Source organism: Pezoporus flaviventris, unplaced genomic scaffold (assembly GCF_033815535.1).
Source record: "Pezoporus flaviventris isolate CSIRO_AGI_PZ_B2104156 unplaced genomic scaffold, CSIRO_AGI_Pfla_v1 ptg000083l, whole genome shotgun sequence".
In the NCBI taxonomy this organism is placed as follows: Eukaryota; Metazoa; Chordata; class Aves; order Psittaciformes; family Psittacidae; genus Pezoporus; species Pezoporus flaviventris.
Window position 1 is genome coordinate 6,699,059 of NW_026892631.1, and position 25,621 is coordinate 6,724,679.

The 25,621-nt window shown below is 42.3% G+C and overlaps 2 protein-coding genes across 3 annotated transcripts in view; one reads left to right on the plus strand and one right to left on the minus strand.

The window, feature by feature from the left end:
* The window catches only part of STON1 (stonin 1), a 230,086-nt gene that overhangs the window by 48,600 nt on the left and 155,865 nt on the right, over window positions 1–25,621 (plus strand).
* Window positions 1,597–23,554, minus strand: LHCGR (luteinizing hormone/choriogonadotropin receptor). Of its 2 annotated transcripts, none has more exons than XM_061475262.1 (11): window positions 23,380–23,554; window positions 17,298–17,369; window positions 15,163–15,237; window positions 13,489–13,563; window positions 12,864–12,938; window positions 12,680–12,757; window positions 10,308–10,376; window positions 9,490–9,564; window positions 8,173–8,358; window positions 5,511–5,591; window positions 1,597–2,959 (listed from the first exon to the last, which is right to left on the minus strand). In XM_061475262.1, the coding sequence occupies exons 1-11, from the start codon at window positions 23,526–23,528 to the stop codon at window positions 1,711–1,713; spliced, it is 2,184 nt and encodes a 727-aa protein (XP_061331246.1). In that variant the 5' UTR covers window positions 23,529–23,554; the 3' UTR covers window positions 1,597–1,710. The 2 variants fall into 2 exon arrangements, with proteins under 2 accessions (XP_061331246.1, XP_061331245.1); XM_061475261.1 differs by having other exon boundaries at window positions 5,511–5,729.

Below are 25,621 nucleotides of genomic sequence, written 5' to 3' on the forward strand. Positions count from 1 at the left end.
GTGCAAGGGAGGTATGTATTATACCAGCTGAGGGTCTGTCTTCAGATAACCATGAGTATCATCTACAGAATGTGATCTAAGATGCTGAAATTTCATCTACAAGCCCAAATAAAATGTATTTGCTTTACTTTCTGTGAACCATAAGCTGTCACTTGTAGGTCTCGCGTTGCTATACTGGTTTAATGAAATATAAGCACTTGTGTACCTTCCATCAGAGGCAGCATAACCAACCTGTCAAGGATAAGCAACCTAAGAGGAGGCTTCATCTGCTGTTGCATCTGTTTTTACTCACAGGACTCTGATCTTTCCAGCAACTAAACCATTGCAGAATGGAGCCTCCTTAGGATGTACCCGAAGCAGATGCCCACAGGGATCCTGCCTGGCATTCAATGCAGTCTGCAGCTGGTCACCCAGTACATATTGTTTGGTCCATACAACGCAGGTGAGAGTTTACACATCTGAATCTCCAACTTCAATACAGCATGGTGTTGACTCACAGCAAGTGAACTCCATGAAGCTGACAGCTTATTTGCTGCAGACAGAGTAAATGTGCTGCAGTAACAAAGGAATGCTCAAAATCCTCAAGTTAGGAATGCAAGCACAAATCTGGATCTCCTTAGCATCAGGAAATGCATGGTGAAGGAAAAGATAGATTTTAAAGGGAAAACCAAGTCACTGGAAGGTAACAATTCTGTTTCATCAGCTGGGAATTGAGTTAGACTGTGAGTGCTGAGGAGTCCCTGGTGCATTCCACATGCCACTGGCACTGGTGATGCTGGAGAATAGTCAGATGGAAATAATTCATGAGACTGTCCCTGGAGAGCAAACAAGGCAGCATGTACTTGCCTGTGCAGGAAGCAGCTATCCTGCTGCTGAGAGGAACCTTTGACAGCCTACATGGTTTGTGTGTGTGCATGTATGGCACATGAAATACAGCTCTATTTGCATCTTTTGTGATTTCCAGATCATACATGACTGTGTATAGGTTAATTTTTTGAAGTAAATTACCGACCAGCTCAGACTGAAATCTAATGTAAACTGCAAAATTGCCAGTAACAAAGGTTCAGCGATCAACTTTTCTGCTTTCTGACATCTTTGCAGCTACTGCTTCGTAGAATCATAAGAATCACAGAATGGTTTGCATTGGAAGGGATCTTAAACATCTTCTAGCAGGGACACCTTCCACTAGACCAGGTTGCTCAAAACCCATCCAGCCTGTCTTTGAACATTTTTCTGTAGCTGCATGTAGATGGCTGTGTAATTGGAAGTTTCTGCTGATGAAATGAAAGGAGGCATCTAGTTCAGTGCTCTTTCTTTCACCCAACAATGCTGGCACAGCTGACAGGCAATGGAAAAAGAAGGTTTGAAAGGTAGCAGACAGGCTTTAAATACTCCAGAGAAGCAGAGCTGAGAAAAGAGCTAGACTGCAATCACTGCAGTACCTGTTAACTTCAAGAGCACCTTGACTCCTCGTGGGCTCCACTGGTTCCCCCAAACAAGAGTTTTGCCTGATAGTTACCTTCCATGCCTATCCTTACAAAAGAAGGAAAGGGAAAACATCACTGTGAACATCAGAACAGTTGCATTGCATAAGAATTCTTGATCAGCATTTTTATTTATTGTGAAGTGTTCAAGCTATTACAAAATAATCTCTAGTCACTAGAATAATTACAACTGGCCTTGCAAAGTGCTGCATCTACTGGCTCTGGTTTAATTTTTGTTGTAAGACATCTTCTCCCCTGCTGCAGCATACGGCTTCTCTAACGCTGACAAGAGCAGCAGTGCTTGTGAGACTTTGCTGGGGGCTGTGGCTGAGCTGCCATTCTTGCAGTTGGAGGTGTAAGCAGAGAAATAATTCATCCTGTAAAGCTCTGCTCTGCTCTTGCAGCAGCCAAGCTTGCTCATCAGTAGAAAGAAATCCCTTCGAAATGCTTTGGTGAAAATTGCGTAGAGAAATGGGTTTGCACAGGAGTTGACGGGGTAAAATAGAACCAGCAAGATCTTGGAGTTTGTCACTGTGATGAGAGGTACCTTAAAGGCAGCAGATATGGCAAAAAAAGAGATGGGGGCCATGCAGGTAAAATCTGTGAAGATCAGTATTGCCATTCTCTTAGCGACCTTGGTATCTTTATTGGCAGCTACCAGCTCTGGATTCTGAACAGCTATGTAAATCTTAATGTAGCAAGCACAAATGACAATGAAGGCAACAACATTTAGCACTAAGATCAGCAGTATATAAGCTTGGGAAAGACCCGTTTCAATGTCCATGGGTAAACAAATGCTGACCTTCATGTAACTGCTGATCCCTAAGAGGGGCAGCACTGCTATTAAAATAGAGAATATCCAGCCTCCGAGCATGATGGGCACAGCATGCCTCAGCCGTAGCTTTCTGTCCAGCTGCATGGCGTAGGTGATGGTGTGCCACCTCTCTACAGTGATTACGGTCAGCGTGTACACCGAGAGCTCGCTCGCGAACACGGTGAAAAAGCCGGCAGCGCTGCAGCCACTGCCCGTTTGCCAGTCTATGGCGTGGTTGTAGTACTGACCTCTGGTCTGGGCATCAACAGAGGCAATGAGCAGCAGATATAGCCCCATGCAAAAATCTGCAAAGGAGAGGTTGCACATGAGGAAGCGAGGAACAGTGAGCTTGTAATGGCTGGTGATGAGAACGAGGAGCACAGTGAAATTGCCAGCAATGGCAAGGATGTTTATGAACCAGATCAGGACTCGGAGAAAGCTGTATCCCAGGATGTCTTCACAGGGATTAAATGCGTCTGGTTCTGGAGTGCACGTGAGTATTTTAGGCTGGCAAAAATCGTACTCAAAGTCGAAGCCGGTCATTTCGCCGTCATTGAAAATGGCTGAGTAACTGTAAGGAGAGGTTTCTTCATCTGTTGCGAATGGGTACATGCTTTTTTCTGCTGACCACAGCGATGTGTTGTAAGAGCCATATCTATAACTATCAAAAAAACAAACCCCCACAAATGGAAGTGAGCTGTTTGTTACGTGCTGCTTGCATTCTTTTGTAAAATACAACAGATAACTGTTGTTTTAAATCAGTTACTACTTGTGTTTCTACAGGGTATTTACATGTAATGAAGCCTTGTAAGGAGGCCTATTTATGGGTAGCAGCCTTGGAGAGCAGCAAAGGTCACAGTCACATCCACAGGAATGCTTTCTCATACAACTTACTTATTTGTAAGTACTTTACCTTGATTGCTTTGTAAGTGAGCCATTGTTCTCATGCTGCCAGTAGACTGCAGTTCAAACTACAGTAACACTTGCATTGATGGATTATAGGTTTATCAGACAGTTATAGAAGCCAAACTAAAGTAACCTAAGGATTTTAACAGCACATCATTACCCTCCCTTAGGAAATGCACTTACTAAACAAAGTCCTGAGAATACGTATGACTTGGGAAGTGTTGAGGTATTCTATGTTCGCAGTATTATAAAGCGAGGAGTAGAAATGCACAGTTAACCAGATGGCTAGGAATATATTAAGTTTAGACTGGACCTTATGCCTAACTATAAATGTTTTAGGTATTTAAAATAGACCTCTCTAATCTCTAGGTCACCAATAGTGTGGGGATAAGCTTACTAAAGATGAAACATTTTAAAAGCAAACACTGTCTTTTCTGATTCCCTGCCAGCACATGTACCTGTTTCACAACTACCCAATTATCCTGACAGGGTTGTGGGCAGACAATCTGCAGTGTGAAACATGGAACGTATCTCTACTGAGGGCAGCTCTCCAGAAAACTGGTAGCTTTGGGATAACTTAAATGCATACTTGAACTTCCACATCCACTGAAGCATGTACTTTAAACTATTTTTCTGGAGCAGGGTCTTAACTGGCAAATGAAGCTGAGCTGCTTTTCAGCTATTCCTGTTGGGAAAATAACTTCCCAATCTGGTTATCCTACCTCTTCTCTCCTTACATGAAAAACTGCTCAATGTCTGTCTTTTACTTGCCTAGCTTAAACTGGAAGAGCAGGGAATGTATTTGTTTCTATTTATGAATATAAAATTATTTTGATTTCTGAGAGGCCATGTAAACATGCTGCCATGTGCAAGCTGGTTGGTTTGTGTTTTTCTAATGAGAGTTTGGGACTTTCAGCTGATTTCTGCTGGGGTTTTCCAAACTTTGCAACTTGCAGCCAGTTCTGCATGACTTTACTTTCATCTGCTTAATCTAATGTCTGCTCAGTGAATTGCTGGGGTTGGGATTTAGCAAAGCAAAATCTTCAGGAGCCAATAGACTGGGCAGACTATTTACTGCACAGTGGGAATGCAACAGATGCTAATCTGAAGCAGAGGGATTTCTCCGGCATAGGCAGTGCTGATTTGTGTGATCACATTCCTCACTGGGATGTCACTTCACTCACCTTTATAACATGGTCTAATGCTCTGTGTTTACCTTCTTGCCTCACCTTGTTTCTCCCCAAAGCCACCCGTGATAGAGACAATATATTCTTGGTCCTATTGACTGCGTAGACTTTGCCTTTTTGTAGTCCTAAAGTGCTTTGGTTTTGTGGTTAGGAGTGGAGTGGACAGGACTGATTGAGAGAGGCATGCAGAGGAGATGCAGGCATGCAGCAGATGAGAAGCAGTGACAGGAGATTCAAGGCAGCTGTTGCTTTCCAACAGGTCAAATAAAACCAAATGGCAAGTGTAGGAGTTCTCGTTTGCAGGAGACCAGCAAACAAGATAATGTCCAAGGAAGTCAGTACCCCAGTGAATCAGTCACACTTCAGCTGTATTTAGCTGTTGGAATTTTGTGACTGTAACCTTGTTTTTTCTAGACTTTACAATGCTCCAACCCCATTTCAGGGCTGCTGACAAATCCCAAGGTCTCCCATTTAGCTGCAGAGGGATAAATAGTAGCAAATCCTTAAATTTCTCCATTACATACTGATTTAGAGCTTGTGTCAACCAGCATGGCCAACGCAACAGTTTTGATGTTAGCCTTTCTCAGTGTCCCACTGAACACTGTCAAACAGAACTGTGATGATATGGAAAGATGCGTTTAGGAGGAGTAAAACGACTGCATGGGGTTATCACACTTCTAACTCAGGGACTCTATTTCTGCCAAGGGAAACTACTGATATACAGAATTGTAATTATTCTTTTATAGGAAAAAAATATTAACAGTAACAGCTCTTCTTTCAATCATGCAAACAACTGCAATTATCTCAGGGCATGAAAAGCCTCCTTGTAGGCTGTTAACTTCCTTAAATATTTAATCACTGTTTTGAAAGTCTTTCAACAATTCAGAAGAGAAGCTAGAATAAGTAAAGCTCATGAAATTACTTTTTTTTTTCCCCATTCCTTTTGAACATCAAAATCACAAGTCTTGGTTTAATGATGGTAAAATTACCACTGTGCAACTTACAAGGGTGACTGAACTGGCAGCAAAAGACCTGCTGGTCTAGGAGAAACACACAAACAAAAGGAGGGGAAAGTCCATATTTGCTACTTCCAGCATCTGCATGCAGAGAGGTACTTACAACATTTCATTAGTTGGTTTCCTCATGGTGCTTTCACACTCTTTGGAGAACTTGTCAAAAATGGAAAGCAAGGAATTTTGTCTGAAAGAAGAATGGAAAGAAAGTTGAGCTGCAGCCTGGATTTTGGCCAAATTCTCACCTTCTCTGCAAGTGATCTTCGCAGGTACGTAAGGTGAGCTGGAGTTAGCTTTACAGCAGTGTGAATGTTCATTTAGACCTCTGAAAGCGGGGAGAAGAAGGCTTCAAATACTGTGACGGTAAGCAGTACCTCACGGGGAACTTAAGGATGGACTTTAAGCTTGGTTATTGTTTATGATCCATTTTTTAATAGAAAAATAACTTGAATTGAAATTAAAAGCTATGGTTTGCCTTATGAAATACTGCATTGAAGTGGGCCAGATTCTCCACCACAAATGATAGCAGTTATGCCAGCTTTTAGAGAAGTGCATATTAACAAATGCTGGGAAGCTGGCCTGATTCTCTATTTTTAACAACTGTTTGAGATCCGGAGGTAGACTTTACATGGTGGAAGTAAAGCAATTTGAAAAGTACAAGTTGAAAGATGATCTATTTGGTAAAACCTCTGGTTTTGAGGTGTTGGAAGCATGGGCCAGGTACTCTACCAATGTGAATGGAAATGGCTTTGCCTCACCTCATTGCTACAATAGTAGAAAGAGCCAGCAAAACCACTAAGTTGTTTTTGTGTACTTGTAAGAAAATTGGACACCTGGAAGCTTATAGAAAGTTTTACATAAAATGAGAGAAATAAGATACCAACCCCTATGTGACGCTTATCAATAATAAGATGGCAACAGAAGCTGTAATTTTTTTTTAAGTTGTGGTATATATACCTGCCTTTTTCTTTTTTCCCCATATTCAGGCCAGGGAAAGAAAGGGACTGAATGCTGCCTTCTACTGACATGCCTCAGGGAATGAGCACACCACAACTGTACCTCAGAAATCTCAAGAATATTTGGTACGAGGATTTTATTTCCCTAATGTCTGTGGTGCTATCTTAAGTGAACCTGCTTGCCCAGTCAGGTGTATGTAAGACTATGTCACCACATCTCACTAAGCAGAGAGTGAAGTCTGTAGGTGTTAAGGAGTAGGACATGGGGCAGGAACGGTAACAACTGGGTGAGATGACTATGTAGAGTACAGTAGAGAAGGGGGTAGAAGGAGACAGGAATAGGCAGCAGGCATGTGAACATGAGAATGCATAACCACAAAAAGTCTCTTCCCTGTGTAAGCTGGGAAGGTCTTGGGAGGCCTGCCTCTGTGGTCTTCTGCTGTCATCAGTAGGTGACAAGAAAAGCAGCCAGAGATCTGCTTCTCATTCTTTTGTAGTAGCTGGCCATATAGAACATAGCAGCCCATTGCTTATACAGGTTTTTCCAGTAGCTAAGGCTGTGCAGATAGCTGATGCATCAGCACTGCTCTGAGCCCTGCTGATGCCCCACTAGGAGTGCAGTCCAGTTTCTTGATTTGCAGGGTTTTTTTTCACCAGTTTCCTAAGGAAATAGTTATTAAATATAAGTATAAATATAAATATAGTGACTTACTAAAGCACCCCTGTTTTCATAGATTATGATCACATTGCAGAGTGAAGCACTTGAAAATTAATATAATATCAGAAACCTGGTTATCTTCATCTGAATAATTAATCTTTTCCCTCCTCACAGTTGCCTCTGCATTTAATATACTCAGAGACTTCATCTGGGACTGAATCAGAGTTTGGGAGCAATGGAAAAACCTTGACTGTAGAATCTTTGCTCTGTTCTTGCAGAAACAGGAACCATTTAGTAAAATCAGGTAGGCAGAGAAAGCATGCCATCACCCCTAATTTTACCTGAAAGAATTGGATTCTACTCTTGCCTTTGCAACATAGTCCCGATGCAATGACATGCAAGTCACACAGACCAGGCTCCTCACAAATGACTGCTCAGTATGCTTTTTCTGTAGCCTTCATTTGAAACAGATGAGAATTGAGACATCCTCATAGCTTAAACTAATCTGGAGCTGCTTTGGCTGCCTAAAGCCTACTGAGGGTTGATTTTTTTGAAACAAAAATGCTGGAAAATTAGCTCCAGTTGTCTCACTGACTGCCTGAATTGGCAGATGCAAAGCTCTCTGCGCCACAGTTTCCAACTGTGGGAAGAACAATACTGTCTATTATCTGAAATGACTGGAACTACACTGAGTAACCTCTTTCTGTAGGCATATGTCAGGTCCTAATTTCAAGGGGTAGCTGAAAGCTGCCTTTTTCTACTAGGTCATCATATTGCCTGCATTAAATAAGCTACATAGCTGAAGGTCTACAGTGGGATTTTTTTTTTAGGGCAACATGCTGTGTTGATGGAGGTCTATCTTCCACGTGCCAGTGGACTTTTTAATTGGAATAGAAGCTTTAAGCAAACTTAAAATAATATTCCTGCTGGCAGATCCTGGCCACAGGATGGGATCCATTTCAGTTCTAAAATAAATGGGGATCATTTTCCTGGCTTTAGGAAAGATCTGTTTCATGAGGCCTTGCTATGTACCACGTACAAGCTTCCTTGGCACTGGAATAAGGATAATCAAACCTTGTGAGCTGAATAAAGAAAAATTGCCATTTTTGAGCTACTGAAGTACTGCAATACAATAATGAGCTACTTGAACTTACTTTTCTGTCCTTAGATTTCGAAAAGCACAGCAGTGGCTGGGATACGTTAGAACAGCTTCCACAAGGCTGCTGAATTTATCCAGAGGTGGCAGTCTCTTTAATGAGTATGATGACGTTGCATTTAGGACTTGAATGGCCTCAAGCCCGTAGCTAGGCAGGGACTCCAGGGCTGTTGAAGAAATATCCCTGTGAAATAGAAAGTATTCTCTTTTCGTATATATAAAAGAAACCACCAAAGCATGACAGTAGGTAGCAGCAGCTTGTTTTTTCACAAAGGTCTAAGTCTGCAAAGCTACTTCAGCACCTGATACCTGCTCAGAAACGTGGCCTGTGAAACTACAGGAGCCCCAGTGAGGCAAGGTGCTCATTTTTTTTCCTGGGGAAATCAAACGCTGCTGCTCCAAGGGCTGTACCACCATGCAGAGTGAGGGATGGCAGTTTTAGGCCAAAGAAAGGAAGAGGGAAGAGGTGAATGTGACTCTCCAGCCAGCTAACAGGTAAAACGCCCTCTTGGCTCTCTGCTTAGCTACAAAGGGTTGTTCTAGATGTTTTAATTAAATAGTTATTAATTAAAACACATAAAAGAATCTGTCATTCTTTCCAAGACCAACTTAAGCAGCTTGGCTTAGGATATCTTCAGAGGGCTGTTTGTGTGAGGAAAGGCTATCAACATGACTAAGAATTTTCAGTGTCGGGGGAAAAAAGGCTACAACTCTGAAAGTGAGTAGTTAGTAGTGCCATGTACCTTAAAGCACCAATAAAAGGAACAAAACAGCACATGTGGCACAGAGAGCTACTTACATAACCACCCGTTGTGTTTTATCGCATGGTGTTACAGTCAGTGCACCCCTCCAGTAATTGATCGATAAATCATGAGGAGGATAATGTGTTTAATTCAGCACAGGCTTATAGCATACATTCAGCATTCACTTTTATAACCAAATTCTGAAATAATATATTGTAAAAACATACTTATCTTACCAAAAGACAAGTTAGTTTCAGTGTCAGGATATAAGGCATAGGAACAAGATCAGGAAAATCTGACAAAAATAAAGCAAAGGCTGAAATATCTAAGAGATGGAGGTCAATGCCAGCACTAGAACTGGCTGGTCTGCACTTCTTATGGTGCAAGCAGCCTTCCACCCTGTAATTTCATGCATCTCATTGACATGCTTCCATTTTACAACTAGAGGGTAAGAGATCAAGTCGCCTTCCAGACTCAAAGCCTGTATTTGCTGAGATGACAAAGTCCACGTGGCACAGCAACCTTCCCATGGGACACTTAAAAGCACAGACAGTGGAGCAATGGATACTTACAGGACATCTGGCCCTGTGGCTCCTCTCAGGGCATTGTTGTGTATCCGCCTGAGATTCTTATTGTCCCTCAGGATTCTGTGGAATCAAACATGAACTCTCCTTATATCTGTATTTTGATGGGACTTTGAGCAACCTGGTCTAGTGGAAGGTGTTCCTGCCTGTGGCAGGGGGTTGGAACTGGATGATGTCCAAAGTCCCTTCCAACCCAAACCATTCTATGATTCATCCTCTCTCTCTCAGTCTTTTCTCTCGCCACAGCAGTTGTTGCAATATCTAGCCTGGGAGTGCTTGTATTTCTCATGTGACCTTTCCCTGTGCTGATGCCATCAGACCATTATCATCTACACTTAATTCTGATCGTTTCTGATTTCTTCTGACTAAGACCAAGAACAACCAGTCTGGTTCCTTTGTGGCAGTAGCCCTGTCCAAAAATGCAGCAGAAGTTTTGCCCAAACCAAGAGGCTAGTCCCAGAGCATGTGAGAGTGATTTAGAAATGATTGATGTTTCCAGATATGAAATGCAGGTTCCTCAGTTTGGGCTGCAGTTTCAAGCTTTCTACCATTGCTGCTAAGTTTAGAAATTTATGAAATTTTATTAAAAATAATGAGCTTTTCTCGCAAAACCTGCAGTGTTCTCTAAGGAATGGTGTTTCAGGAAAAGCACTAAGTACTGCAGGATTAACAGCTGAGTGACACTGAAACATTGGTTTTCTAATGGAGATCAGGAAATGCAGTCGCTTAGGCTGAAGAAAGAGTCTTTACTGTATTAGAACTATTATTTACTGTTTAAAAAGAAATAGGAGGGGAAACATACTCACAATTGATTCAGCTTTGTCCCATTGAAGGCGTGGCTGTGGATATCTTCAAATCCATTTTTATACAATTTGCTGGGGATTAAAAAAGCATACAAGGGAAAAAGATTGGGAAAAGATGAGGTTATGTTATGTATTACAGGTTTAAAATCTTAATGCTGCATTCATTTTAATGATTAGAGGGTCTGCTTATAAAGAACAAGGGTAACTATTGCATGACTTAACTCTAAAATTAAGAAGGCGGAGCTTAAATACCTTAAGCACCTTTCTGTTAGGTGTAGAAGAGAACTGCTCATGAGCAGATCCTCCCTCTCTGGAGGGCTCACCTGTGCCTATCTTGGGCTGAGATCCTGAAACAAGAAATTAGTCCAGGAAAGTGCCTGGTACACAGACGCCAGCCTGGAGACAGAAGACCTGGATGTTGTGGTGTCAGCAAGTGTAAATGAAAGACTGCAAGGACTAGAGAAGTGTCAGATGGAAAGCATCTCTAAAGCCTAGAGGATGCTGCTGCGTTGTAGATCCCATGTAGAGAAATCTTCCAGCAGCCCAAGAGACAGCTTTGCAGAGAGGCAGGAGTGAGTTGTGCATCATCTAGTGGCCAGTGAGCTGTCAGCTCCTCCAGAGTGCTGCTGCCAGGCTTGAGTTTTGCTGTGGAAAACCTGCTGTCTCTTGTGCTGCCCTGGGTTCTCTTGACTCCCCACCCTGGGGCCAGATACCTAAAGGCTGGGCTCTGCTGCACCTAAGTCCAGCTCTTTTCCTTTATTAGGGTATCTAGCCTATGGGTCTGATTTCACTGAGAAAAATCCATTTGTGATATGGACCTGCTCAAGTGTGTTCAGAGGAGGCCATGAAGATGCTCAGAGTGTTGGAGCACCTCTGCTGTGGAGACAGGTTGAGCAAGCTAGGCTTGTTCAGCCTGGAGAGGAGAAATACATGAAACACTAACTGTAGGAAAAAATAAATTAGCTATTTGTAGAAACAGCTATTACTCTATATCTTCATAGATTACTTGTGTTTCACCAGACTATGCTGTAACAAAAATTGCTTCAGCTAATTACAGTTAAGCACATGGAGTGGAGTTAAGATGTAGCTGTACAGTTAGGAATCTGTTGGTAAAATAATCCCTTTCTTCTAATGATGAGCTCCCTATCACAAAAGGATGGGAAAAAAAATTGATCATTGGCTGTTTCGTGACTTAGACTCCCTCCCACTTAATACACTTTAGGGTTACAGTAAAAAAGTTAAGCACCTTTCTCCATCTCTTTTATGTTCATTTTCTTGCACCATTAACAGAATCGTAATTTTGCTGAATTTCTTTCGTAGAACTTGTTGGTAGGAAAAGAGGTTTATAAGAGGAAATGATGCCCTAATCTAAGCAATTGCTCCTCTTTAACATTGCATAGTAGTAGTGTTCAGTCACATTTATGTTCAGTCCCTTTAATGGTTTCACAAGGTATTGACCAATACATAAATTCTGTGTCAAAATTGCTGTCATGCCCACACATCAGCCTGATGAAGGGCCTAATTTTGTCAACTGCAGTTCCTTTTTCCTTTATATGTTTTTCTGCTTCTGTTGCCTCGGGAGACCTGAATTTTGGGCACATCCTGTAGAGAGGCTTAGTCTGTGATATTTGTTTGTTTGTTTTTTTTCTCCCTATTTCAGTATTTCTTTGTGGAAGTTTTTGTGAGAACAAGGGTGCTGTGAAATCCACATGGTTCTTGCTGTTCTGGCTGATGACACTTTGGCTTTCTGCTGCTTTTTGTACTCCTCAGGTAGGGCATCTCACCTAGCATTAAATCATCTCACAGGTGGCTGTACCAATGAATCCAGTTTGCTAAAAGTAAAGTCTTGGGTGTGGAAACTTATGGGAATCAATGTCAAAAGAAATCAGGGTAACAAACATTGGTACTTTGCACCAATTTCTTCTTTCCTTTCCTCTCCTTTGGAGGGACCCTGTGCAGCTGAAGCTTAGCACTGTTTGGTCAACACTTTCAGCTTAGTTGGGCCCTGAAAGCACTATTTCAAGAAACCATATCCCTGTGGGGAGAAGAGAGATTTTGACATCAGGCTTGTGGTCTTCATGACCTGTTGATGGTAGGTTTAAAAAACAACAGTGCATGGAAGATGAGGATTTGGATTCCTCCTCCTGTTTCCTTTCCTAAGTGAAGTTAGCTTCTGGATAAAACTCACCTCTTCAGCTTGAAGAACACCCCTCCATTTCCTAAGAATTTCAAGTTTAACTCACAATGCAGACACATATTGCATGGGGCTTAATTTCCAGATTTTTATGTAGCCAAACTTCAAGCTTTATAAAGCTTTCCTCAAGCAGAAGTGTTATCGTTACAGAAGGAACTGGAGCTAGGATTATTTTACTCACAGTGTCAGTGATTCATTGTTCATCCCCCGGAAAGCATTCTGCGGGATAGTTGTCATACGCAAGTTATCACAGAGCTCCCTTTGGGAAGAAAAATAAATCAAAAAACAAAGGTATTTTTGTCAGTGAGCCAGGAGGAAGAAGATGGCAAAGACTCACAGCTGTGTTAGGTTGGGTCTCTACTTACAAAATAAAGTAAGCTTCTGATGAGAAGATCTGTGTCAGGTCTGGAAATTGTCTTATTCCAGTGTTACAGATGCTCCTAGAGAAAGGCATAATTCCTATTTACAGGAGGAAAGATTACCACAGTGGATGCAACAAAAAGCCCACTCAGTAGTTACGAGTTTACCATGCATTAAACAAGGCATTAAAAAGTGAATGACAAATATAATAACTTTTAAGTATGCTCCGATTGTGTTTGTAAGGCCTGTAAATATTAAGTTTTGTAGCATCTTCAAGCAGTGTTCTGGGGAAGCAGTGTCTGTTCTCTCTACATTAAGCACAAGGAGGAGATTTTAGTTACCCCTTTTGCATAGTACCTTATCAATCTGAAAGCTTTATTCTAGAAATAAGCACTTAGCAGAACTAATGTTCAGGCTTTACTACTTTTCTGTCCATTACTGTCCTGGGTTACGTTATTTAGTTGCCTATTGACAGACCTCGCTATTGGTTACCTGCACAGTAAATTATGTATGTATTCCTGGTGTACTGTAATGCATGAAAACCTTTTTTGCCTTATACCCCTTTATTTGTCTATTCCTATAGAGGGACGAAAACCAGAAAAGAAACGGAACTCTTTCTTTCTTCCTTACAAGTATTTTAGTCTTGGAAGGTTTCTGAATGCTCCGTCCTCAATGTGCAACAGATTTTTCATGTTCAGGATTAATCTGTAATGAAGGGAAAATATGTCAGGATTATAATTGTTATACATTTGGGAGGGTCCTGAATTTTTTCCTTTGTCAGAAAACAGCCAACTGCAGAATATGGCAGAAGGTTCTCTTGCTGTGAACCAACCTTCTACAAATACATCATGAGTGCATTTTGAAGCACTATTGGTGATAAAAATGGCCTGCAGTTGTTAGATAGCTGGCAAAAGATAACAGCTGCATCATCCCTTGTTTCCATTATATAACTGATGCCGTGTCTAGCCAGGAAAGGCAGTTCCTGAGAGGGTTTAACCTCCTAGAGTACCATGGACTCCCTTAGAGCAGTGGCTAATAACACTAGATGCCTACTTAGATCTGCAGAAACTGAGAGATGAAGATAAGTGTGTGAGAAGTAGTGTTTCCTACTGGTCACGCAAAAAATGGGCAGCACCTCTTAATCAGGTAACACTTTTTGCAGCTGTACTGTCTGGTAAAACTATGTTTGCATAAATGCACAGTAGCTGTAGCCCAGCTCCCTCCCTATGCATAATTTACAAAATTCAGAGGTTTTAGCATGTGAAATTGCAATAAGAGTTGAAATCCAGGAATGCCATTGAACCCACTTACCTTGATCATCCATTAGAAGGGGCCTAGAATGCAGCTTGGAACATCAGGCCCTTGCAACGTGAGGCAGGTGTGGAGCATTCAGAGTCCAAAAAGGTTTACTTTCTAGCCTGTAGCTCTTTAATGGTCTTGCTTACCTTTTTGGTTTTGGAGGAAAGGTAAATGACAAGCTATCCACAAAATGTAGGTGAATGCATGGGGTCAAATCTTTTATTCCTTCCCTAAACCCACCATTGATTCTAGTGGAAGTTGGACCCAGTCAGAGTTGGATAAATCTGTATCTATTGCTTATGTGAGTAACTGACTTTAATGGATTTCACATATAAGGGAAAAAAAAAAAAGAGATGGAATTTTTCTCACTCAGTTACACCATTTTTAAGGCACTCACTGATCATGCTATGTGCAAAAGGCAGTAATGAGTTACTGAATCAGATTTACAGTTTCCAATTTCACTAAATATTTCAGAACATTCTCCTAGTCATTGCATTTAACTCACTCAGATGCCTATGCTATGTGGGTCAAGTTTAGGATCAGTACATGTTCTGTTTAAGTAATATGTTAGCACTCGAAAGAAGAGCTACGCATACTAAGCAGCTGTACTTAAATACTGTAGGGCTTTGAGAACTGCATCTTCATAAAGGAAGATTTTTCTCATCAATTGTCATCTGGAATTATTTCCCTGCTTAGAAAGCTTGACAGTGCCAGTAGAATTAGACAGAGCTCTGCTTCTGCCGTTGAGCTCACTGTAAGCAGTAGTACTCTCTACGCATGGATGTCTTTGCATGATTTAGCTCTCCAAGGCTAGACCTTTCACAGTGCTCACTATTTCATATGGTACTTTGGAGAGAAATGTTTCTCATCATAGATCTAATCCAAAGCCAAGCGAAGTAATGGAGAAAGATTTGGTCCAAGAATAGTTCTCTGCAGACTGCTTATTCCTTGATGATCCTAAATCATGACCTGGATGCCTTTTTTTTTTTTTTAACTGGTGCTTACATTTCAGACAAAGTGGGAAGGCTGTCAAATGCGCTCGCTTCTATTCTCTCCAGGGAGTCACTCTGAGAGATTTCACTGTAACGAAAAAGGCAGACACAAAGCAATGTATTAGCAGAAAAGATACCAGAAATCAGCCTTCCACTTTGTATTTCCTCCTTTTATGCAGAGTTGTTCAACCTCCCCACCAATTGTTTGGCAGCAAGTGTCCAGGCCTCACCCCAGACTACTTGAGAGCCTGTGCCAGCTGGGATTGAGGGAGACAGGCCTGTTGCTGTCTTGGTAAAATGGAATGCCAACACTTTGGAGTAAGTTGCTCTGTAACAGCAAATTTCCATCTTCTCAGTAAACTCTATTTTTGGTATTGCACTAGTTACTCAAATGAAAGATAGATGTAGGGCAGGTGGCCTGCTGGGCACCTGATCCTTAGAGACTCAGCGGCTGGTGAGGTCAGTGCCTGCTGGCAAAACTTGAAGTCTTTCAGGTCTGGAGTCTGAAACATGCTCCTTCCGTGGGATCCCTCCTGTCCGCCACTGGTTTACCATTTACGTATGTTGGAATGACTGATGGTAGTGAGAATAATTTATCATTTGATTTGCAGAGGGTGATCAGTTGCCAAATAGATGATTTAGAGATTAAACTAAAAAAGATTTTAAAATGTGCATTCTTCAAAGTAACACTAAATCTCAATATAATTATGAAGTGTTCTATAGATTTGCTTCAGACAAATACATTGATTTCTATGCTGTTAATCTGGAGAGATCCATTAAAAGGACACAAAGTAATCAATTAAATTCTCTTTATCAAAGGGAAAATGTCAGTGAACAAAATATTCTCTGAAGAACAGGATACATGTACAGCTTAGGCAAGTTTAGCCTCAAGTCATTCAGGTAGGAAAAACTTCATGGGTTTAAGTTGGTCTCCTATCTGAAAATGGTTATGTTCCCATTGACCATTCAGATGCAAGTGAATGCAAGAATACAGTAGGCTTGGGGTTTACAATCATACTTTATTGCAGTGGAATACATGCAGAAGAGTTCAGCTTGTTTTCTACTTTCTAGAGCTACAGTAACATATACATTTTTAATTTGACCGAAACTGTTTAACCAATGAGCACTAAAAGCTGAACTAGTCCACCTAAGTCTATTCAGGCATTTGCATTACCCTCATCCTTCAAGTCTTTGCCTTCAAGAAGGCACCCCAAAAATGTTTTCTACTTTCTTTTTTTGTTTACTTGAAAGTAAATTATGTAACATCTAATACATGTTTTAATATCTGATGCATTATGTGCTTTTCACAGGTGAAGAGAAGTTATAAAAAGTGCTCCTTGAAAAGAAAGTGGCATCATTGGTGCTCCTCCTTAGGTTCTGGACTGCACTGATGTGGTGGTGGTCACCAGCTTTGTCCTTTAGACACCACTCAGATAAAATAATAATACATACTGGAGACTCCAGCCTGCCATCTTTCAGCTGGAATAACAACGAACAGTGTTCTGTTTCAGTGGCAAGAGTGGTCAGGTGAGCTTTATGGTCTGAGTCCTTGATATAAAATAGGTACAAAGCCAAGGGAGGGGAAGCATCGAAGACCCAGTGTGCAAAATTACAACATATGTAAACCAAAAGATCCGAGAAATGGGTTCAGTCCTGCCGATTCCCCTGCCAAGCTTATCTCTTGGTGCAAAACACCAAAGAAATACCTCATTTGGGTATTATGTAAATGTATGATCACAGAATGCCATAGCTATCATTGCAGTGGTAATGATGGATGATAAAAATCTATCTCCTCTGCCAATCAAAAGCACCTATCATCAGCTGTTAATCTGTACCCTATCATCAGCTGTTAATCTGTACCCAGTTCTCTCTGATATGATTAATGTTTCATTATGTGATCTGTTAAACATCTGATAAAAATCACACCTTTTCAAAGGATCTTTTATATACTTCTTGTAAGAAAAGAAATGCTATATTTGTCCTTTCCCAGTGGTTTGTTTTGTTTTTTGTTCACCTGTAGTATGTTTTAGCAACACATTTTCACATTACTGGAAAAAGATGTTGTTTGGGGTGGACATTTATGATGGAATTTCTAGAATTTCTAGTGAGAAATTAAGGAAAAGCATGTGGAAAATGTTGTCAACTTACATGATGAAGGCATCTCTAAGTCCTTCAAATGCATGCGATGGGATTACTTTTACAGGGAGATGAGTAAATGATCTGAAAAAGAAGAGAGGGAGGAAAGGATTGTAAGGCATTGGGTTTCCTTGTTTAGCCATTTTACCATTATGGCAGGGGGAAAACGAATAAAGCACAATTCTTTAAGGTCCCTTCCAACCCAAACCATTCTATGATAATGCCACTTCAGTTTGCCTGCAGTTCTCTGTGCTTCTGGGGCCTGATCCATTTACCATTGATCTCAGCTAAATGGAATTCAAAGGATATTGGGGCAGTTCCTCAACAGCATAAATTTGAGACTAATCACCATCAAATCAATAATAATCATAATGCAGTAAGTAAATTAATAGCCTGATGGAAGTGAGCAGCTACATTCACAAAGGAAGCTATAGGCTTGTTTAAAGTTAGTTCCTCAGAGAAAGTGGCTGCCATGTAAAGGTTTCTTTATAAAACAGTATCTTTGCATTTGCTGGACCATGCTTTCATCCCAGCAGCATCCCTGTAATGCTGCACCATGGCACCCTGCATTCGCTGTGAGTAGTCTGGCTGCGTACAAGTGTAGAAGAAACCGAAATCAGGCCTGGGTTGGGTTTTTATCATTCTGTTTTAAAATTAGTTGCATCAGTCTGGTGCTTTTAAGCAGCTGATTAAAAGCAAGCATATATTGTCCTTCTTAATCTTTTAGTTACTCAGACTGAGAAGTTAATAATGATGTGGGAGACAGATCTGCATTTTACTGTTCTACTCCATGTCTGAATCACAGTACTTTTACCAGCCAATATATCTACCCATGGCCATACTCTCCCTGATAATGGCCAGAGGAAAATATTTAACATATTTCAAGACATTATCTCTGTGCAGACAGATAATTGCTCCATTTTGCTTTATAATTAGTCAGAGACATTTGATTTCCATCTTTAAAAACCACCCCTCAAGGTTTTTGACTGAAATGTTTCCATGCTATTCATATAACATGTTTTTTTCTCCCCTTTGTTGTCATAATCTTTTATATGAAGGCAATTAAAAATGTTTATCAACTTTTTAATATATATGTATTTTATATACATGTGTCATGCCCACACAATATAGTGGCAGGCTGCGAAACACATGTATGTCTTGGAGTTACAAATCTAGATGTGCTAAGGAACCTGGCAGCCAATTCCTAGCTATGTTCCAAACAGTCTGTGTGATTTAGAGCAAATCATTTAGTTTCCTTGCACCTTGATTTTATGTCAGCAAACTGGGAATAACAACCCTTCCCTACCCAATAGGAATGCTGTAAGGATATGTGTGTTTTTCATGCCACTGTGTCTAGATGGACAGTGGCATGTTTTGTTGTGTGTGAGGTTTGGTTAAATCAGAAATGAAACTAAAAGCCTGGAAAAATGTATATGTCCCTGAGAGGACAGACAGGTAGAGTTAACCTGCAATAGCACTCAATGTTCTGAGCCAAAAGGAAAAGAACTTCAAAGAGAGGTAAAAAGTAGAACCTGAAATAACCTCACAAATAATGCTCCATAACCCTGGCAGCAGGAACTTCCCACATCTGCACCATCAGCTGGGGCTCCTTGGAAGATAAAACATGCCTGTTGTGAAATTGTCTGCCAGAAAAGTATTATCATTTACACAAGAAATAGAAATGTAACTGAAAGTGAAAAAATTAAAACCAGGTCTTGCTTTTTGATTACATCAAAATATTAATCCCAGAGCTTCCTACCTCCCTGTGATGTGCCTGTGAGCAGTGTGGCAGCTGTAAAATCCCCGTAGTGTGTGGCTTGGAGTGACCCACTCCCTGCTTGCAGAAAGCCTTTGGCAATGGTGCTCTGAGCTTAGGCATCTTAGCTATGTGATTAAATTTAAGTGGGATGACCTGGAACATTTAACACATACTGAGGCTAAGCTGCATCATGGCACTCAATCCATTCTGTATTTCAACTTCATTGGGTTTTGGGTTTTCATTCTTGTGAGTTCACCTTGATAGCTGGAACTGTGAACTCATCTGCATTGACATTACATTGTCCCATGAAGCATCTCGCAAAACAGCAACAACAAAGGAAAAAGGCAATTCATAATCAGCCTTCTCTTAATCCTCAAAATACTGGTATTGCAAACCAGACACTTTCACATTGATAAAGACATCTTAAATTCGCCAAAAATGTGAATGTTTCCATCCCTACACTTGTCCGCTTTACCTTCATAGTTTTTACCTTGAGGTGAAAATTTACCTTGAGGCGAAAACTTACCTTGAGGCAGGTTTTGAAACCTGCCTGTGTTAAAGGGAAATGTTTTAATTTTGGATGTCTCTATACTTACACATTTTGAAGAAGATCCTCTAGCTTGTTAAGCACAATTCAGTTTGTGTATATGTATAGACATTTAGGTTGATAGAGTTTAGAAGTGCCTGTTGCAGGCTTAATTCTTTCCAGAGTGCCAAGTAAAGTGAGGCCTTATCTGATGTGATGTCTTTGCTATTGAACATGACTTTGATAGTTCACAATGAAAATGAAGCAGGTGCTATCAGGAATTATAGGAGTCATAGGCTGCTTTGGGTTGGAAGGGACCTTTAACCTCATCCAGTTCCAACCCCTGCCATGGGCAGGGACTCCTTCCACTAGACCAGGTTGCTCCAAGCCCTGTCCAGCCTGGCCTTGAACACTGCCAGGGATGGGGCAGCCACAGCTTCTCTGGGCAACCTGTGCCAGGGCCTCAGCACCATCACAGGGAAGAACTTCTTCCTAATGTCTGATCTAAATCTCCCCTCTTTCAGTTTAAAGCCTTATCCACCAATGCTGTCATCCTGCTGTAGAAGGCTTTTATATTTTAGTTTCTTTATTTTATATGATTACTCATCTTTCTAATGCCCAAAAAGTGAATCCATAAGGTAGGCTTCTGCTGGGAGTGGCAAACTTTTATTCTGTGGTGCCCTTGGACTTAACTCAGGATTGGGAATGTTGGTAAAAATTAACACTGAAACCCTGTCATCTGCCTAGGATTTTTATCAGCTTCTGGGGGCAATGCAAAGTGTTGGCACTTTACATTGATTTTTAAAGCCCTGTGTATCGGGCATTATCTACCTGAAATGTGAAATATGATGCTGGATATATTACACAAGCAGCTAGAGAGTACTTTCCCCTAGATGATGATGGGTGATTCATTATCTCCTATGAAAGACAATTTGGCCATGAAACGGAATTCCTCTCTCAACTCCAAAGAGCCAAATGTGCTCCCAGTGAAGATATGGTAGAACTGTCTACTTCTTCAGGCTCTTGCCACAAAGTTTTGAATTTGGTACCTGGTAATTTGGTGCCTAATGATGTGCCACTCACCCTACCACAGAAGCCCTGCATACATGGTCACACTCAGGCACAGCAAAGTGAACCTCCCTGTGAAACGAGGTTTTGTAAGGGGCAGAAGGGTATTAGGTATCCAATGCCCATTACTGTACAGCTGGAGTTGGATGCCTATCCATTTAGACTTTACTAACCCCCCCAAAGTACATACAAGACTTCAAAAGAAGGAAAATCGTGTTTTGTTTCAAAATATAATGGTGTGTGAAAGATTATTTTTCTGATGAAACGAGAAGATGCATAGCCCCTCCAGCCAAAATGGCATAAAAGGTGTCTGGATAATGGAGTTTCTATAGGGTTTGTGTAATGTCCAAATTAAAAACAGGAGCCTGTGAAAAAATATGGTCCATTCAGGACTGTATAAAACACATCATTCTGCAACCTGTCGGAACTCAAATGATTTTGAAAAGTCTTCCAGCAATAATGTGACATGGCAAGAATAACTTGGGTGAAGAAAAATGGCTGAAATTTCCCTACAGGGTATATATCAGAAGTACATCTGGAAGCATGGCTTATTACAGCATCAAGGCTTGAATTACTCAGGTATAGCTGGAGTTACATATTGGTGTTTATTCTCTTGAATGACCATAGTAGTAAGGACTTCAGCAAACACTATTCTGCAGTTCCCCTGGTGCCCACAGGTACAGATATGGCTATGCAGGAACAAAAGTTACTTTCTCTTGCTTTGCCTCTCATACACAGAGCTGGGCAGCGGGAGAAGAGAGCTAAAAATACTGGCAAAGTATGGAAGGAGAGGGAATCAGTACTAACAAAGCTGGAAAAGCCATAGAAGTAAGAGAGAGGGAAGATGAAGGAGCTGGACATGTCTGCAAAGTCAGACTGAAAGAGGGATTTTTTTGACATCTAAGTGTAAATATTGTCTCTGTAGGAGTATTGAGCAGAATCTTGGTTGAACTCTTTTCTGATTGTAAAGTTGGTTTCTACAGCCAGCCTAATGTCTAGACTTTGTGCACAATCATAAAGATTAAATATTATCTTAAAGCTTGAAGGGAAAAAGTCTTCTCTTGCCTTAACCTGACCACTGAGGATGGGATGTCACTTATTCTTGTGGTGATAGAAAAGGAAAAATAAAAGAGTAAACCAAAAAAGGAGAGAAAAAAGTCAGTTTAGAGCTTTTGACAGCCTCTCTGGGCTGTGATGTGCATCATCCTAATAAACATGCTAAATCACTGCAAAAACTAAGCCCCCATTTGTTTCTGCTGCTGCAGGGATCCTTGATGTGACTGATGCACTGCCTGCTCTGCCTGTGATACAAACACCAGGGAAGAAACGTGCTTCTTGTAATAACTGTGGAGAGCCTCTCCAGCATCCATGGACTCTGCTTTCTCTGGCACTAAGGTAACGCAGGAAACTGTGGAATGCCCCATCCCTGGCGGTGTTCAAGGCGGGGTTGGACAGGGCTTGGAGCAATCTAGTCTAGTGGAAGGTGTCCCTGCCCATAGCAGGGGGTTGGATCTAGATGAATTTTAAGGTACCTTCCAACCAAACCATTCTGTGAGTCTATGAAATGAGGAAGAAACCAATTCAGGATAGAAAGTTTTCTAAGAACTGACTTTGGAGGAATGATTCACATTGGCTCTAGAGCAATACAAATTAGTGTTTCTTTGTCCTATCAATCCTCAAGCCAAGGAAAAAGCGAAGAGGAGATCAGGGTTAGTATCATCTCTAGGGAATTTCAAAAGCATGTTAAATTTAAAACAAATCAGATGAAAATTGGAAAACACAAGCTTTGTTACCAAGAGCATAAGTCATGTTCCTGTCATTCTCAAGTCATGCACAGGTAACTGAGGGATCCTAGACACAGTAAGTATGGTATTTGTAGGTCGCCAAATCTTGTATTTTGATGCCATGATTGTTTAGATCAGTCCTGTAACTGAACCCATGAACAACCTAACAACACTTGAATACCTACCTATATCAAGTATTTGGTGTGGTCTACTAGACCCTGAGCTTGGAATGGGATAAGGGAATGCCTGTGATTCCCTGTTGTTTTAATTTAACCCTAATTCCCAGAGGTGCATTAGGCAGAAAGATATGATGGATCACCCTACAGAAATCCAGACAGCCTGTCAAAACTTACAGCAGCTATTTTACTACTAGAGAGGGGAAAATGATTAGCCACTCACTTGTCAATGAGTTGAAACTCAAAAAGAGGCAACAAGCACTGCTCAGAGGATTCTGATGCTTCAATATCGAGGGCATTAAATGGCACAAGCTTTTGGAGAAGAACTTGCAAGAAGTCTGATGGATTTGTGAAAGAAAAAGCAAAGAACCCCCAGAAATGGCAGAAGCTTTAAGACCAGACATCAACCTTTCAGTCCGGTTTGCTTAAAGTTGACCGTGCCACTACAAGGTGCTGGTTTTAGAATAGGAAAGCTTCTGCCTCCTGCCTCCGCGGGAGAAGACTGAAAGTTCTGACAACTTCCCTCTGCCACCGGGACTGGTGCCACGCGGTTCTGAGAGCACCACATTTTGGCCATCGAGAAAACGTCCCGAAAGACGCGCATCTTCTTGCCGGGTAGAACACTCCGCGCCTGGGCTTTTACCTCCCGGGCAGCATTCCGAGCCCAAGAAAACCCCAGTCCCAAGCGCCCCACCACTTCTCCTCGCCTCCCCGGGGTCAGTGATGCTCAAACCCCTCCCGCTGCCCGTCCGTCCCAGTCCCCGTTCCCCGCGGTACTTACGCGCGGGCCGGCACGGGGGGCGCCCCCTGCCTCGGCGGTGGGCAGCGCAGGGCGCGCTGGGTGCAGGCGCAGCGGGGCGGGCAGCGGCCGCCAGCCCCGGCGGGCAGCAGCGGCTGCAGCAGCAGGAGCGGCAGCAGCGCGGGGACCATGGCCGGGGCGCATCCACCCTCGGCTCTGCCCGCCCGCGGGACACGGCCGTCGCCCCCGGCTCCTCCTGCCCCCGCCCCGGGGCGGGCTCGCAGCCCTCCGCCGCACCCCGGTCCCCACCCTCCCCCGGGGCTACCCGAGGAGAGTCCTTCCTCAGCGTGCTGCTCGTGGTGAAGTTGGGTGCGAAGCCTACAGGTGGCAAGCAGAAGCCCTCTCTCTGTATGACTCTTTCATGAGTCCCCTAACCACCTCCATCGCTGGAGTGCCTTGGTAGGAGGATTGGGAACACATACATGAAGACAGGTTGAGAGACGGGATTCTCACCCTCTATTCTGCTTTGGTGAACCCCCCTCCCCGCAGTCCTGTGTCCAGCTCTGAGGGCAATAACACAGGAGGGACATCGAGCAGTTTGAGCAAGTCCAGAGGAGGCCAGGAGATGCTGCGAGGGCTGGAGCACCTCTGCTATTGACACAGGCTGAGAAAGCTGGGCTTGGTCAGCCTGAAGAAGGCTCGGGGAGACCTTAAAACAGTCTTCCAATACCTAGAGGGGCCGAACAGAAAGCTGGAGAGGGACTTTTACAATGGCCTGTAGTGACAGGGCTTTAACCTGACAGGGGGGAGATTTAGATTAGGCATTCTATAATTCTGTGATTCTTTGATTCATTTTATGATTCCGAGTGATGCTCTCTGTTCCCAGAGGGGTTCTATGGCCAGTATTTTTGGTGAAAAGACCGTGCTCAGCTCAGCATCAGATTGTGCTGTGTGAAAGCTGAGCTGGTGGAGGTGTGGGCCATGGAAACTCCCATTTCTCTGGTGTTATTGGGTGGTTGTACCTTGGGGAAAATAAGTTGGTTTTGCCTTAATGGAGTAAATGCTCATTGCGCAGATATGGCAGCCTCGTTAGTGCATGGGAATGGTTGGGATACAAATGACCCTGTCAAACACTCTCTTATGGCTCTATGCACAGCTTCTGTATCGCTAATGAAGGATTAAAATTTGCCTGCAGAGTCATCAAAGAGAGGCATTTCAGGGTCTCGTTACTTTATGATCAATTATACCCTTTGCGTGGAAGTACTAATCATGTTTTCAGGACTACTTATGTTCCCAAAGGTCCATTCATTTTTTAAGAGACTGTTTTGCACCTAACTGTCATTATTGCTGCTGCTGTTATTATTATTTATTACTACAACAATAGCTTTTAGAAGGTGCGGTTTGAAATCAGTTACCCTATTTATGACGAGTGATGGAGCAAACCACTGAAAAAGATGATTGCTTCCCAAAGTAGATTTTGCAAGCTAAGCAGAAGGGTATGGACATGTCATCAAAAGCTACCTCTGCCTTCAAGTGTATCTAGGAAAAAATCCGAAGTGTGAAGGAGGAAATGACTCAGCACAATGTGGGGTTTGCCTGAAATGATTTTTCCACTTGTTGCTTTAAAATCATGGAATCAAATAATAAAGCCTTTTACAGGATTTGGTGTTTAGGACTAAAGTGTGAGACGTGCAGGGTTCAGGGCCATACCTGTGTTCTCAGCGGCAGCTGGGAGAATGGAGATTGTGAGCAGTTGCTAAGCAGCTCACCTGGGGTGGCCTCAACACCATGACCTGTGTCAACCCAGATCGGGAAGTAGAACCAAATCTTGCCAAGGAAGGTATGGTGGCAAAGCCCTGCTTCACTGTCCTCGAGAGTGCTATCATTGACTCAACCTTCTTCTTTCAGCATTATCCACTCTGCTTTAAGTGATGGGACTCTTCAAAGCAGTTTTCCAATACCTAATGGGGGGCCTACAGGTGATCTGAGAGGGACTTTTTACAAGGGCAAGTAGGGACAGGACAAGGTGGAATGGCTTTAAACTGGCAGAGGGGAGATTTAGATAGGACATTAGGAAGAAATTCTTCCTTGTTAGGGTGGTGAAGCACTGGCATAGGTTGCTCAGAGAAGCTGTGGCTGCCCCATCCCTGGCAGCGTTCAAGGCCAAGTTGGACGGGGATTGGAGCACCGTGGTCTAGTGGAAGGAGTCTCTGCCCATGGCAGAGGGTTGGAACTGGATGAGCTTTAAGGTCCCTTCCAACCCAAACCATTCTGTGATTCTCTG

Coding starts and splice junctions, on each gene's coding strand:
- LHCGR (XM_061475261.1), bottom strand. CDS start 23,528: ATGGTCCCCGCGCTGCTGCCGCTCCTGCTGCTGCAGCCGCTGCTGCCC. Junction 12,939..13,488: donor CTTCCAAGACTAAAATACTT/GTAAGGAAGAAA, acceptor GCCTTTCTCTAG/GAGCATCTGTAACACTGGAA. Junction 9,565..10,307: donor GGGACAAAGCTGAATCAATT/GTGAGTATGTTT, acceptor TTGATTCCACAG/AATCCTGAGGGACAATAAGA.